The 15,174-nt window shown below is 40.6% G+C and overlaps 3 protein-coding genes across 6 annotated transcripts in view; 2 read left to right on the top strand and 1 right to left on the bottom strand.

The window, feature by feature from the left end:
* Window positions 1-1,322: 1,322 nt before the first annotated feature.
* On the top strand, window positions 1,323-7,473 carry slc25a55a (solute carrier family 25 member 55a). Of its 2 annotated transcripts, XM_086087205.1 has the most exons (10): window positions 1,323-1,486; window positions 2,136-2,219; window positions 2,338-2,463; window positions 2,848-2,903; window positions 4,314-4,404; window positions 4,495-4,613; window positions 5,114-5,315; window positions 5,389-5,543; window positions 5,856-5,931; window positions 6,721-7,473. In XM_086087205.1, the coding sequence occupies exons 2-10, from the start codon at window positions 2,200-2,202 to the stop codon at window positions 6,878-6,880; spliced, it is 1,005 nt and encodes a 334-aa protein (XP_085943331.1). In that variant the 5' UTR covers window positions 1,323-1,486; window positions 2,136-2,199; the 3' UTR covers window positions 6,881-7,473. The 2 variants fall into 2 exon arrangements, with proteins under 2 accessions (XP_085943331.1, XP_085943332.1); XM_086087206.1 differs by lacking the exons at window positions 1,323-1,486; window positions 2,136-2,219 and having other exon boundaries at window positions 2,372-2,463; window positions 3,698-4,404.
* A 1-nt stretch (window position 7,474) lies between these two features.
* Window positions 7,475-14,611, bottom strand: tspan2a (tetraspanin 2a). Its single transcript, XM_086087207.1, has 8 exons — window positions 14,400-14,611; window positions 10,817-10,919; window positions 9,420-9,517; window positions 9,221-9,295; window positions 8,941-9,033; window positions 8,783-8,854; window positions 8,389-8,472; window positions 7,475-8,302 (listed from the first exon to the last, which is right to left on the bottom strand). The coding sequence occupies exons 1-8, from the start codon at window positions 14,466-14,468 to the stop codon at window positions 8,237-8,239; spliced, it is 660 nt and encodes a 219-aa protein (XP_085943333.1). The 5' UTR covers window positions 14,469-14,611; the 3' UTR covers window positions 7,475-8,236.
* Window positions 9,718-15,174, top strand: part of LOC147167598 (potassium voltage-gated channel subfamily A member 2) — a 60,722-nt gene continuing 55,265 nt past the window's right edge. For 2 of the 3 annotated variants that reach the window (XM_086087203.1, XM_086087201.1), the window contains exons 1-2: window positions 9,718-9,966; window positions 10,754-10,954. The gene's annotated coding sequence lies outside the window, so the exon portion shown is untranslated. Of the gene's footprint in view, window positions 9,967-10,097; window positions 10,251-10,753; window positions 10,955-15,174 lie in introns of all 3 variants that reach the window. The other variant, XM_086087202.1, reaches the window with a different exon arrangement.

The raw sequence follows: 15,174 nt of genomic DNA, 5'->3' as shown, positions 1-15,174 counted from the left end.
GAGTCATGACATTTTTGGCAGTGCAGGCCATAGAGTTAGCTGGGGGGCTAGCGTGTGTAGCTCCAACACCTCACCCGCTTTTGGGAAGACAGCTGGAGTGTATTAATAGCATGGTCGCTCAAAGAGTGGGAGGAATGCATGATGCGCGTCGTCATGTGAAACGATGACATTGCTCCCGTCATCATGTGATGTCCGCCTCGTTGTCTTTATAATCCCTGCTGTTCCCGGAATACCTTTGACACAAAGGCTTATATGTTCTTGATTTAAAGTTGATGACACAGAGCGGAAGGATGTCATAGGGAAAGGTTTCCTTTCCCTACATTACAGTACCTTAATCACGGTAGCTTTTGGGAGGCCTGCGTGATCCAAATGACCTTCAATGAGGTTTTGTAAAGCAATGTGGGATGGAGTCTTTGTGGAATCTGCAGCCATCATCAGCCTATGCGTGTGGGCCTAATATGTGATGCACATACCATTCGTCTATTTGAAAAAACAACAACATGCACTTTGGTCAGTATTGTGCTTAAATAACAGAAAGCATCAGTTCAATTGTACTGCCATACGATGGACCCGTGGGCCACAGACATCGTATTTCTCAAGTGAGATTTTATATACACTTTGAAGTACTTTACGAATGTAGACTACTATTCTACTTTGTGCCAATCGGGTGTGTCAGATCAAATAAACCACTTCCAATGCAAACAAAATGAGCGCTTTCTTCCTTCTGGCATATAGTTTCAACCTTATGTGACCATTATAAACGGGTGTATTCTGAGTTTGTTTTGTTTCTTTACAGTAGGAGAGTAAACTAACCTTTTCTTGCTAGCGCAACCCAACAATTTTCAAATTCCACCATATTGCAAGTACATAAATTATCTGTATAATCAAATATTTCTCATGTAGAAGGCAGTATGCAAATTTACACGGCACACACATTTAGAAGACTGCAATAAAACTACTTCTAGTACTGTACTTGTCCTCAGCAGAATACAAAAAAAAAGTTTGAATGACATGATATGAAAGCCAGGTGTTCACACAATAGTTATTGTTGGTGAAATGTATTATTTACAGTGATGCGATGTTACCTTTGTGTCATAATTAACTTTAAACTAAATACAAGTTTTCGGAATCATCACTAGCATTCCTTTTTTCTTTTCTTTTTTACGCCTTTTCATGTTACGCCCTCCCCTGTTAAGCTATACAATTCATTTGCGGAACAGTTTAAATGATCACTCCGTGGTCCAATAGCAGCGGCTTAAAAGCAGCCAAAATGGGCGTCGTGTAGGCAAACCAGGGAGGTGTTGATTGGTTATGTACCGGTGAAGGGGCGGGCGTGTCCAAGTCCTACTCAAACGACAGAATCAATGGAAATTTCCACTCATTCTGAAGAATTTCTCAAGTCGAAAAGGTTGTGTTGACAGACCTCTCTGAAACTTAACATCGCTAATAAGCAAAGAATTACAAAAAGACTCGCGGATAAATTTAGGTGAGTGGGTTATTTCACATCATGTAACGAGTACTTTAACGTTCAAACGATGCACTTTGTGTGATTATTTTGCGTCATTGTCCCGGATTCTTTTATGACTAGCCAATGTTAATGTTAGGACGAAGGTGGAATGCTAATGCAACGTGGGACCTTTATTTAGTTTTTGATTTTTGTTTATTATTTATATTATTATTATTATTATTCATAGGAGTGTGGTCCTTACTCTTAATGTTGGTTTACCGATCAAGTTACAATGTTTCTGATGGGCTAAAACCTAAGTCAATATTGTCGAATATATTTTATTTTTTCCCCCTTTTTTTCCCCTCCATTGATCAGAGTAAAGGCAGCTAACGTAGAGAAACGCGTGTATCTAAGCGTTTATGTTCGAGTTTCACCGGGCGGTAAAATCGAGACGTTCCTTTTCTTTTCTGTCTCTTTGCGATGGTGGTACTCATCACCTTTTTTGGTCTTCCGGAATGTTAAGTAGTGCACGCCCACTGGTTGTACATTGTGACGTCACAGGATCAGGAGCTCAATGTATATAAGCCCCCCACCAGCTGTGGTTACACTAACTACACTAGTGCTTCTAGTTGAGTGTGTCCACCAGATAAGTAACTACTAACTGCTTACTTTGTTTTAATCTGTCTAGAAATCTCCACTGATTTTTGACTGCGAGTTCAAATATACTTGTACATCTTTAATCCAAAGTCATCATGTCTCAGCAGCACATCAGGTATGTATGTTTTTTTTCCTTTTACCTTTGAATCTAAAATGAACAGTATGTAAGAATGATTTAATCACTAGTTTTTATAATGTATTTTTTCGTGAAATTGTTTTTCTTTTTCTTGCAGCCTCCCAGCCAAGCTCATCAACGGCGGAATTGCCGGCATTGTTGGCGTCACTTGCGTCTTCCCCATTGACTTGGTAAAGACGAGGTTACAGAACCAAAGACAAGGACAGCAGGTCTACAAGAGCATGTGAGTAACCATGCTTAGTCTTGCCCAAGATGCATTCCCAGGGCATTGTTCACCCTGCTGTGCTCAGATTTCAAAAGGCATGAGTGTTTCTATCCCCCTCTGGTGCAATATTCTGTGTGAACGGGAGCAATTCCTGAAATTCCATGTTTAGTGAATGGACTGTGGCGACATGTGGCAACATGTGGCATGGCCTATTTGAGGCAAATAATGCTGCATTAGCACTGCAGAATAGATTCACTTTTTTACTTGACAGCAAAAAACGTAATAGTTAGAACCATGTAGGGCAAATCCAACATTGGTGTAACAACAATAAATGTCACTTTTAAATTGCCCATTTTTCTGTGTGTACAACATTTGATCGTTTAATTTTTTTTTTTTTTCTAGGATGGACTGCCTTGTGAAAACAGTTCGATCCGATGGCTACTTTGGCATGTACAGAGGTAAGATTCCAAATGTAATGATTGCAATCACTAGAAATGCTCGAAGAGGAATTTTTGTAAAGAGAGGGTAAGATTGGGATGTGTTGTTTAATATCACTAGCTAGAGGGTAATATTTTCTATATTGTGCAACCTCCAAAGTTGAATGCTCCAGAAATGTTTTATGATCTAGGATTCAGAACATCATGACGTGTGACATATGCAACGTTTCAGCTCATCAAGCAGCTAAAGGATTGACTACTAGAGTTTTTATTTATTTATTTTATTTTTTATTTTTTAAGGAACGGGTACTTTTACAGATAACCATAGGCCAAGAATTTGTAGTGTTAGTGTTGTATATAGGCTTTCGTCATAAAGTGATGAACTTTTTCTTTATGCGTCTGTATGTATTCAACCAGTCACAATTCAAATGACTTTGTTCTATTGGATATCTAATTTTGTCATGGATTGTTTTGACTTTGGAGGTTTCACTGCTAATGTAAAGCTGCACTTTAATAGTACAAACGGGGTCAGCAGGTTTTGTTTTAATTTTACTTTTTGATTATACAGGTTACTACATTTAACTAGTCATGTGGCTGTTTTTAGACATGCCCAACCATTCTCAATGCTAATTATGATAGCAATGCTGTCAACATAAAAGAACAAAACTCTGAAAATATTTTTAAATGATTGTTCAATGTCATAAAAATAAAAGTGGCCGTAGTGTTTAACGAGGAAAAATTGAGGCCCTTATCTTGTGGGTCTCTACCTGTGTGAGGAATGCTGTTTGTTTGCATCTGTGTTTTTCATATTACAGACATGGGTGCCCTTGGGATATTGAAGGCTAGCCGATAAGGCGCAGCCACGCTGGAGGCAAACCAAACCATTAATGGTCCTTACTATATATTGCTCTATTCCTAACTACAGGCACATATGTTGTTTTTGCTATTTTTTACTTGTCTTCTTGTGTCAACTCTTTTGTCAGTAACATCCGTGCTGGTCCTTCACTTTCCAGACTTTTGGAGCGTGCTGTCATGAGCTTTGCTTGAGCTTGCAAATGACTTGTGAAAACTCACAAGGGTCTATTTTCAAGTTTGGCCAAAGTCTGATCACGCACCATTGTCTCTGTCGTTCCTTTTCACTAACACCTTCTTCTGTGTTCTCATCTTATTCTTTGCTGCTTTTTGTCTCAATGTCTGCATCTACCTCTCTTTTATTTTATTTTAATCATTATGTCTGTCTTGTTTGGTTCCTTCCTTATTTTATATCTGTAACAGCCTTTATGACTCAAGCTTCTCTTTAAGCATCTCTTTGTCTTTTATTTGCATCATATAGGACTGTGTAATGATAATGGTGGGGAATATTTGTGTTATGCATGTGCGAAGACCAATCTGACGACTTGACGTCTAACTGTCACTTTGTTTGCCCCTTAGGCGCCGCCGTAAATTTGACTCTAGTGACGCCCGAGAAGGCCATTAAGCTGGCCGCCAATGACTTTTTCCGGCACCACTTAGCAAGAAATGGGTGCGGTTTCTCTCGTTTTGAGTCCCCACTTAACTGTGGAAGCTAATGGACTTATTATGGAGTCTGACTGTTGGCTGCTTGTGTTTGTAGTCAGGGTCTGACGATATTCAAAGAGATGCTGGCTGGCTGCGGCGCAGGCATGTGTCAAGTCATTGTCACCACGCCTATGGAAATGCTCAAGATACAGCTGCAGGACGCGGGCAGACTCGGTAAGCACACGTTCAGAGAAAGCAGAATACGAGTTAAGCAGCAAAATCCAGCCTTTTTTCATTCATCTCAGGGGCGGCCATTTTGCCACTTGCTGTCGACTGAAGAAGACATCATTGTTGCTCAGGTAACAACCAATCACAATGGAGCTTCAGAAAACAAGGTGAGCTCTGATTGGTTGTTGCCTGGGCCACATTGATGTCATATTCAGTCGACAGACAGCAAGTGGCAAAATGGCCGACCCCTGAGATGAATAAGAACGGCTGGATTTTGGTCACATATAACATTATTGTCAAGAAATGTTTATGGTTGCCTTCCACTTTAATTATTTTTTCTACATAAAGTTGACTTCCATTTTATGTACTTTTAAATATTTTTTTATGGATATGTTTCATTTTTATTAGTGGTTTGCATCATCCAAGTATTTTTAATGGGACTGCATTAATGTCGAATTCACGCACAGTGGTGGTGTTATTCATGTTTGCTTATCTTATCTCTCTAGTTGCGCAGCAACAAAAGCCAGTCATAACATCTCCCTCTAAGCTGGTGGTAACCAACCCGCTGCTTAGCCGCTCCTACTCCTCGAGAACCGTGACCACCATGGCGACACCGCGAGCCGTATCGGCAACGCAAATTGCCAGGGAACTCCTCCGCACGCAGGGCATCCAGGGGCTCTACAAAGGCCTGGGGGCCACGCTCATGAGGTAAAATCCTGCGCCTTCCCCCTCAAAACGTGCGGGTGTCTTCAAATGTAACATGTCTTCTGTTGCTCTTCAGGGATGTCCCCTTCTCAGTGGTCTACTTCCCGTTGTTCGCCAACCTGAACAGACTTGGCCAGCCGAGCGCCGAGCAGTCGTCGCCCTTCTACTGGGCCTTCCTCTCGGGGTGCGCGGCGGGCTCTGCTGCCGCGGTGGTCGTCAACCCCTGTGATGGTGAGGCCTCAGTCATCATCAGCAATATTTGTTATTTTCAGATTCTTGATTCCAGGATTTATTGTAAGCGTCACAAAAAAAAGAAAAGGAATTGTGTTTGGAGCATCCGCAATGATGTAACGATGCAAAGTTCACAAACCCCATAAAAAATTAAAGAAAAATAAATACTTGTAAAATCATAAATATAAAAATCGTAAATACATTTCCATAAATAAACATAAATATTTTTTTTAAATATCTAAAAATAATAAATACATTTCCAAATTGACATCACATATATTGTCTCTAAATGTGTCTTTTGATGATTTCCAGTGGTGAAGACCAGACTGCAGTCACTGAACAAGGGCTCTGCTGAGGAGACTTACGGTGGCGTACTGGACTGTGTCAGGTGAGACCATGGGCTCCGCTTTCGTAGACGCGCTTGCCGCAAAAACTGGCGCGTCTTGATTTTCATGCTGGTGCAAGCCTAGTTTCGCCTGTTTGGGGAATATTGCAGACGGTGCTTCACCATGCTGGGGACTGAGGGTAGTTTCATTTGCATGCCGTACCTGACAACTTGGTGGCTGAAAGTAGACTAGACTTTAAACCAGCGCGCAAAGGAGGTCTTAAGTTGTAGCACAGGTGGTGTCATGCGATTTTGATCAAATTGATCGAGGTGCTGGTGGACAGATTATGAGCTCCACAGACACGTGTGGTGGATGTCATTGTACTTAATTCATAAATATAACAACCGCATGCATCGGATCCTCTTAAAGGAAAAATCAACCCCCCCAAAAATGTCTTTCCAATAATATGTTCTATGCAGCCCCACTAGTCTCTAAACATGGCATTCTGATTAATATTGCGTTTGTGGAATATGAATTAAGCAGCAAAGTCCACTTGCTTTTATCCATCTCGGGGCAGCCATTTTGTGATTATCAACTGAAAATGGCATCACAGTTGCTCAGGTACAACCAATCACGGCTCAAATTTTTTTTGAAACTGAACCATTGGTTGTTACCTGATCATGTGACATGCATAGTGACTTCAACAAAACCTGCACGTCACATGAAAATTGTCTATTGGTATTGTTTAATCATGCAAAATCATATTGTTTTTTTCCCTCCAGTAGAATACTTGATTGTAAAACTACTACCACCCTTTTTGAAATTAACTTGCTCCTGCTGTGTGCCCACAGCAAAATCCTGCGCAAAGAGGGGCCGTCCGCCTTCCTGAAAGGTGCCGGCTGCCGGGCCCTGGTCATCGCCCCGCTGTTTGGCATCGCCCAGGTCATGTACTTTGTGGGCGTGGGCGAGTACATCCTGGACAACTCGCCTCTGAGCGTCCTGTCTCCGTGAGAGGTCACCATCACGTACAGGAGGGGACCACTTGGAGCCAAGAAGGATGACCGCGACTGGCAGCTACGTTGTATCAGTTTACATCCACGCTAGGAAGAAGAAGAGTTGTTGCACTTGAAACACTTTTGGTGGCTTAACTCTCGCTCGGCCTCGGCACGCGGTCGCACTTTTGATGATCGTCAGCCTTACCAAGCACAGATTGGTGATGTTACTTTTTTTTTTCGTCCCGTAGCTCCTTTTTTTCCCACCTCCATGAGGGTGAGGAGCTGAAAGATGCATACCTATTTTATTTTCAAGGATTTTCAATTTTCTATGTTATGTAGTTACTGCGGGTGACGCCATTGAAGGCCTCCCTACAGTCACTTTTTTAAGTGTAAAGGGCTTTGTTACCTCATCACTGTGAATCTCATCCATGCAAATTGTCTGCATGTGTGTCCGTTAATATATGTGTGTTGTCCACATAGTCCGTTCATTTGCATATGAAATTTCATCCCGCAGCAATGCCTTTTGAGTGAAAAAAATATTACACTGTACATGCAACATTTTGGTACTGCGTATGACTGTACACGCATTAAATAATGCAATTCAATCTACTTCCGTTGTTGGTTCATTTATTTGAATGATGGCACACAATTACAATGAAACACATTTCGACCTAAATAAAATTTTCTGTTTTTATTGGCACACCCAAAATGTACAGTACATTCACAATTATAGTACTACACTTTTTGTTTAAAAAAAAAAAAAGATTAAAACCTACTGTGCTTTGAAAGTACAAAGATTGGTTGGTGTTGCAGTAATATACATTTAAATCCATTTCTGTTAGCGATTCTCATTTAGGGTCAAGAGCTGGAGACTATCCCAGCTGACTTTGGAGGTGGCTGACACCCTCGACTGGTCGCCTGCCAATCGCAGGTCACATAAACACATTCTCACCTATGGGCAATTGAAAAAACAAACAAACATGCATGTCTTTGTAATTTGAAGGCGCCAGAGTAGTCAAAGAAAACCCCATGCAAGCCCGAGATTCAAACCCAGTACCTCAAAACACATGTGAACCGCTAGGCCACCGTACCGTGCTGCCCCACATTTAAATCAAACGTAATAAAAACAACTGTTAGTTGCACAAGGCTTGTCCAGTAGGCACGTACAGTACGTAGTACATTCTGTATGAAGTCAAGCTTACAAAAAGGCAGGCTAGTCCTCCAAAATAACGAGGCACACAAGTATGTAGGACATGCGAAGACTTGTCCATATTTACAGCAGGAATGTCACAGAAGCGTGCCACAAGCAGAGAGCGTGTGTTATATGCAGAGGTGAGGAGAAGAGGGTCCAACAGGGTCGTATGATCCACTACTATATGACCTCCCTGCTGTTCCGGATGGCGCAACACAGCACCATGCTGAAGATCATCCCCAGGATCTGAAATCACACACACACACATACATGGACATTTTGAAAATCTCCAGTGGTGCATTCACTGACACAACTCATTATTACACACACACCATTACTCCTCCGATGCCGATTCCGATGTAGCCGATGACGTGCAGCTTTTCGTTGAAGAAATCTGTAATGGCGCTCAGACAGTCCTAGAAGGACATGGGACACTTCATTAGGTACACCTTACTTTGCGAGCAGATCACATTCAGGTTCATATACTGAAACGTGTTGATTATGTAATGTATTTTTCTTTCATGTAAAACAGTAAATTATAATATATTAATTATAGTATATAGCATATTGTTGTAATTAGGAAATAATAAAAAAGTAAAATCAGTTAAAAATCACCATTTTATCAACATTTACACACAAAAACGAGCCAACTAAGCATTGCGAATAGTTCGAGCTCGCAGCGCCATCTTGTGGACGCAATCACAAAATCACTAAGCTTTCATTTACCTTGGTCTCCTCTGGGACGTCAGCACACAGGTCAGTTGTAGCCGCCGACGTCGAGCCCCCGCAGCAGTTGAGCTGAAAATCAAAAAAAATATTTATTGTTTTCCATTTAAATATCATAGATAGAGACACAAAACCTGGAAATGAAAAAGATAACTCACTGTTCTGTGGTAAATGAGTGCGATGGCAGTTGCATTAGGATTGGACGCGTCACCGATGGAGCCGCTGTAGAATTTTTGCACCTCCTCGACAATCTGGTAGAATATATGCAGGTTAAAATACAGCAGATTTTTAAAAAATCTGTACAAAGTTCAATTCTAAAGGTCAAATGTATTAAATTATCCCCCCCCCCCCACGCTGTTATTAATATTAACCAAACATTTCGAAATTACACCCCACTCCTGAAACCTTTGCGCAGTTTTTCGATTTCTTTTTTGGTACCTGCTCCTTGTTGATGAATCCAAACACACCAGCTGCAATCTCTGCAGCGAAAATGATCAACAGGCAGGCAAAGAACTGCAAGGGGACATTTAAAAAAGCACATCAGTGCATTCAGAATAATTGTGATCCCTTTAATTCTGACACTTTAAAACATGCAGTTGTTAAATCCACTGTAACGTAAACCTGTGATTACACTTACCGAGGCGAGAAGACACTGAGACTCCCGAACGGCCCCGAAACAACCAAAGAAGCCAACGAGCATCATTAAACTTCCTGCGCCAAGTAGAATGTACACAGCTGCAGACACAAACACAAACACACGGGTGGTGGGATTGATAAATCTGACGCATAAAAACAACAGATGTTGTAACTCTAAAACAAACTTCTGCAAATTGTAAAAAAATAAAAAAACAAAAGTTATTTCAGCTGCAGTTCAGCCTTTCACCAGAGTGAAGGAGGGGGCAGCACTGTTCCGCACGCTGGACCTGCTCTTTTGTTCCAATCACCATGCTAGCCAAATCGTTAGCTTAACTTAGCATCATTAGCCTTTCCGCAGGGATGTCGTCACCTCCTCGATTGTTGGACACCGGCTCCAGAGAGTGAAGGCTGCACAAATTTAATGAAGCCACACGGGAGAGCAGCAAGCTGTTGTTTTCCCGAAACAAAAGAGCTGACTGAGGAGAATTATAAAGAAGCTCTGGCTGTTTAGTAAATATAATCATCCTCCAGAGAATTCAACGTGGCAGGTATATGTTGTCCAGACAGAAGATTTTAGTATGTATATTCAGTGTGTTTTTCAACAGTTGAATACAAAATGAGTGCTAAATGATCTGTCCTTCCATCTGTCACTTTCTCCTGTTATCTTCCCCTCCCAAAGAGCCTCGAGTTGGGGCTTCGGGAGGGGGAGACCATGTCAAGTCATGTGACACACACACACACACAGAGGGTGAAAAAGAAAGAAAAGGCCTCATTCTCAGCATCTGCGCCCACACCAAAAGCCACAGAAGGCCTTTCAAGCTCCACATTGAAGGTGTCGTGTTTACTGTCTATTTCAGCTTTTGAGCTGTTTGTTATAATCTGACAGCCCCATTTGTGGTGCTTTCCACAGGAAGGCGGAATCAAATCAGAAACCTTAAACTGTACAGTCTTGTGCCGTAATGCAGAGACAGACACGATGATGCACCATATGGCGTGTTTTTTTTTTTCATGGCTACATGCCCTATATTGCTTATCTATCCATCCGGCAGCCATCCATCTTTTCTATCCGGTTTTTCTAGCTAATACTCTAGATGAGCTTCATGGGAAGGTTTGTTAGTGTTTTGGTCCGTATTGTTGGGTTGCATTAATTATTCATGTGTTTTTAATAGTAGAAAGGCGGCAATGTGGAAAAACAAGGATTTTGATGAACTCTATAGTGGCAAACAGCGGTGCACTATTTTGCACCGTAATGCATTGTGTCAGACATTAGAGCACTATTCGGCACCACCAATCACATTAACGATGACTATTATACTGTCCGCTATTTTCTTGTAGCATGATGCACAATGTGGATTATTGCACCGTTTCCCACCACTGGAGGGGCGTTCAAGTACATACCGATGAAGAACGTGTCGGGGGCTTCATTGCCTGTCAGCAGCTCCACCGTTTCTGGATCAAAGCGGAGCCAGAGTCCCACGGCCAGAACCAACAAGCCGGATAACTGAGGGAGCACAAAAGTCGCAAGTATGGGATGATGTAAGAGCACAATTGATTTGATTATACTGCCCCCCCCAAAACGACTAGTGAAATGATTAAAACATTTGGCAAATATCGGTTAATTGTTTTCATTTTAATAAACTCATTCACTGCCATAAATTCAATAAAAAAATAAAGATTATAAAAAATTTGGGGCGACAGGCGATTACATTTTTTTATTGTAATTAATCGCATGATTTCAATAGTTAACTCACGATTAATCACAAATTTTATATCTGTTCTAATTGTACAATAAAAAAATGTCTTGGTTTTCATACTCTTGTTAACAAAAGTGGAAAAAAAAGTTTAACTATTTAGAAATAGAATTAATTAAAAAAGAAAAGAAAACATTATTAAAAATTTGGGGCGTCAGGCGATTAAAATTTGTAATCATAATTAATCGCATGACTTCACTAGTTAACTCACAATTAATCACACATTATATATCTGTTCTAAATGTACAATAAAAAATTCTAGGTTTTCATACTCTTGTTAACAAAAATTTTTTTTTTAACTAATAGAAATAGTTAAAAATAATTTTTGATGTCTATAGCCGTCAATGGCAGTGAATGAGTAAATTAAGTCATTGCTCTCTGTTTTTTATAAAGTACAATATTGTGGCATACTATTTTACTTAATAAAAACAGTGAGGCTGGAACATTCTAATGCAGTGGTGGGCAAACTCAGTCCTCAAGGGCCGGCGTTCTGCAGGTTTTGGAGTTTTCCCTGCTGCCAAGCAGCTGATTCCAATCAACAGGATGGTTACCAAGCTTGTGTAGAGCTTGCTGATGAGCTGATCATATATCAGCTGTGTTGGAGAAGGGAAACATCCAAAACCTGCAGGGCTCCGGCCCTTAAGGACCGAGTGTGCCCACCCCTGTTCTAATGGGAGAAGATGACTTGATATACACGTGCTTTGAGCTACAAGCATGGCCACGGAACAAATTCAAGTCATATCTCAAGGCATTAAATATTTTCCATGATGCACTTGGGCCACAGGCCGTGCCAGCCTCACAGCCGTCAGGGTTGGGTGAGTATTTTCTAGGGGGTGACGTAATCCAACGACCTCACCCCCTCTTCAAAAAAAGCCACCACCACATGAGCGCACGTTCCGCCTCTTTTGGCCGCCGTCACAAGAGCCGTCGGTCCCACGGGCTCCTTGCAACAAAGAGCTGCTGTCTCCTTTTATGACACACAAGTGGTCATTGGACACAGCGGCCTTGGATGATTGGGAGCGCCTCAATCGGACTATTACGCTGTCCAGTCCATCACTGATGCTATTGAGAGCCAATACAAGAGCGATACGGTTTTAGAAAGATAATAAAGCTCACTTGGGATTGCTATACTTCTTATTGGGATTATAGCAACTCGATCTAGGAACCAAAATATAGTATTCAAATTTAGGTACGATTTTCTGAGACCAATGTCAATTCTGATATTTGGCAGAATAAAATCCCAAGAACCGATCATTGGGGGGAAGAAAAAAAAGAGAATACAATTAAGTATTTTTTGACCATTGATGCTTAGCACAATGAAATTGCAGGCCGAACATTAGCTTGTTTTTGCTGACCATCTTCATGTAGTTTTTGAGGCTATTTTGAAACAACACCAGAAAAAAGATTTATTGTTAACTTCTATAAAAGTAGGTCACGACTTTGCAACAATAAGAAGACGCGGCTCCCGGGTGACAACAGCTGAGAACTACTGGCAGAGTAAATGAAATCATTAAATAGAATGTAAAGACATTGTTCACCTTGGCCACCTGGGGGCAGTATAATACAGGTATCATACTGACCAACAGAAAATATTATTATTATTATTATTATTATTTAAGTTATGTCTATCCACAGAATATTCACATAAGTATGCTCATAATATTTATGATGCATTGATACGGCCTTTGGAGGACTATATTATCGTACTCGGTTGCTTTGATGGCAGGTCCTCTTATCTGAACATTCCTCAAGAAGCGAGACAGACAAAAAACAAAGATTAAGGCCGTCTCCTGCTGCAAGGTCACGGCACAATGTCACACGGTGTGCAACATGAGAATAATGCAAATGCAAACATGAATTGCTTTTTATTTTTTATTTTTTTGTCATCAGAAGCCATAAAATGCACGTTCTTGTTTTCAGTGGCACATTTGAGGCCTCGTGCTTTTAGGAGGGAATAACGGGCCAGTTGAGGCCCAGGTAGGCCGCAGATGGCCCACCAGCCCAAGGTTGCTCACATCTGCGTCTTCCTTTCGAACCAGCAAAGTTAATGCATCGAAGGGAATTGTTGTTGTTTTTTAACTCATTCACTGCCATTGACAGCTATAGACGTCAAAAATTAATTTGAACTATTTCTATTAGTTTAACATTTGTTCCCACTTTAGTTAACAAGAGTATGAAAGCCTAGATTTAAAAAAAAATTGTATTAGAACAGATATAAAATTTGTGATTAATCATCAGTTAACTAGTGAAGTTATGCAATTAATTACGATAAAAAATTGTAATCACCTAACGCCCATCATTTTTAATAATGTTTTCTTTTAATTTTTTAAAATTTGTAATAATTTTTTTTAAAGAAAAGATTATTAAAATTGAGGGGCTGTTCTAAATGTACAAAACAATATTTCTAAGTTTTCATACACTTGTTAACAAAAATTCTAATAATATAAATAGTTAAATGAATTTTTGACGTTTATAGCTGTCAATGGCAGAAAATGAGTTGATAGGGAGAATTTTTTTTAAAAAGGACTGTAGTATAACTTAAACCCATCCTTCTTTTTTAGATATATTTTTTTAGGAAAAGGAAAACTACAACCCATTGTTAAAAAAAATTAAAGGAAAAAATACAGTAGATTTCATTTTATAATGTATAATATAGTTTTAAGGAAAATTAAATGAATTAGCCCAGTTGAATTTAAATTCAATACTTAAAGAAAAAAAAACGCCATCAGGCAAAAGTTTGGTTATGAATTTATTAGCATGAGAAAAGTTCAAACGTCTGTATGTTTTGAAAAAGAAAAAAGAAAACGAGACAAGCAGAATAAAGTGGCTTTTTTTAAAAAAAAAATAAAAAAAATAAGGCCTGCATGATGAATTATTATTTTTTAAATATATATATATTCTTAGATGTTCAAAATAATCTAAATTTGACCCGCAACAAAACATGATATCATTGTTAGAGGATGAAAGTGACCACATAACATGTTTTAGGCGGAGGTGGGCTGAGCTGCTTCTATGCAGCATCAACATAATTATGCACATTGTGGACTGTCGACAAATATTGTGCACCGTTCGCTGTTTCGGGAATTGCACAACAAAGCCTAACCATGACCATATAAACGCACACATTTGCATGCGACTCATTCCCAGTGGACAACTTTAAACAACAAATACAAAATGATGTCATGTCAATCAATGCCATCTCTCGCCTACGCTGGTGCGAACGGACTCACCCAAAAGATGAAGTTGAATACAAACAGCAGATATTTCACGCATTTCATCCCCCCGTGCACTTTGCTCATGATTGCCACCTGCTCCGAGCCGCGTCGTGATGAGCCTCTTTCGATGAAAATAGATGACAAAACGGTACTCGCGGCCGTGCGCGCCTCCTTCTTCGTCGTGCACGTTGACGTAGTCGCGACCACAGAGGAGCGTGCGCGCGACACCAACATACACGCGCGTGAGCGAGATGCAGCCTGGCCCCGCCCATCTCTCCCCCTCCCTCCGCTGTGTGTGAACATGTATTTTGAATGTGCCCACGAATCAACATGGACAAAAACGTGTAACATGTTTGATAAGAAAAACAGCACTTTTTTGTGCGTTACAAACACATACTGTAATAGCACAATTGAATATAATGTACAAAACTAAGCAGCTTAGCTCCTGCTCATCGGCGGGAGGGCGTCTCAGCTATTTGAACTGCTTCCGACACTGAGACAGACACTACACACCGTCGACGGGAACGCGCAACCGAGAGGCACAAAGGCAGAAAAGCGCAAGGACTGGGACGCGGCCCACACGTCGCAAACCGGAAACAGAAACAAAGTTGATGGGCGAAAACCCGGAAGTCGGAAGTCCCGCCTCCTCCGTGGCAAATAGTCCATTGGTCTGTCTCCATGTGTGGTCAGGGGAGGCAGAACTTCACCTGTATGTGAAAGTAAATAATAATAATAATAATAATAATAAGTTTACATTTTTATTCTCTGGTCTGTGCTTTCTATTGATTTT

Source organism: Leptonotus elevatus, chromosome 10, assembly GCF_054856555.1.
Source record: "Leptonotus elevatus isolate MCC_2025b chromosome 10, RoL_Lele_1.0, whole genome shotgun sequence".
Lineage (NCBI taxonomy): Eukaryota > Metazoa > Chordata > Actinopteri > Syngnathiformes > Syngnathidae > Leptonotus > Leptonotus elevatus.
This window is presented reverse-complemented; position numbering and strand designations above follow the sequence as displayed.

What these genes read in the sequence shown, in the direction of transcription:
- tspan2a (XM_086087207.1), bottom strand. Translation starts at nt 14,468, where the DNA reads ATGAGCAAAGTGCACGGGGGGATGAAATGCGTGAAATATCTGCTGTTT. An exon ending in CTCAGTGTCTTCTCGCCTCG is followed by an intron (nt 9,296 to 9,419) that starts GTAAGTGTAATC and finishes GTCCCCTTGCAG; the next exon opens with TTCTTTGCCTGCCTGTTGAT. An exon ending in GATTCATCAACAAGGAGCAG is followed by an intron (nt 9,034 to 9,220) that starts GTACCAAAAAAG and finishes ATATTCTACCAG; the next exon opens with ATTGTCGAGGAGGTGCAAAA.
- slc25a55a (XM_086087205.1), top strand. Translation starts at nt 2,200, where the DNA reads ATGTCTCAGCAGCACATCAG. An exon ending in GCAGGACGCGGGCAGACTCG is followed by an intron (nt 4,614 to 5,113) that starts GTAAGCACACGT and finishes TTATCTCTCTAG; the next exon opens with TTGCGCAGCAACAAAAGCCA. An exon ending in GGTCGTCAACCCCTGTGATG is followed by an intron (nt 5,544 to 5,855) that starts GTGAGGCCTCAG and finishes GATGATTTCCAG; the next exon opens with TGGTGAAGACCAGACTGCAG.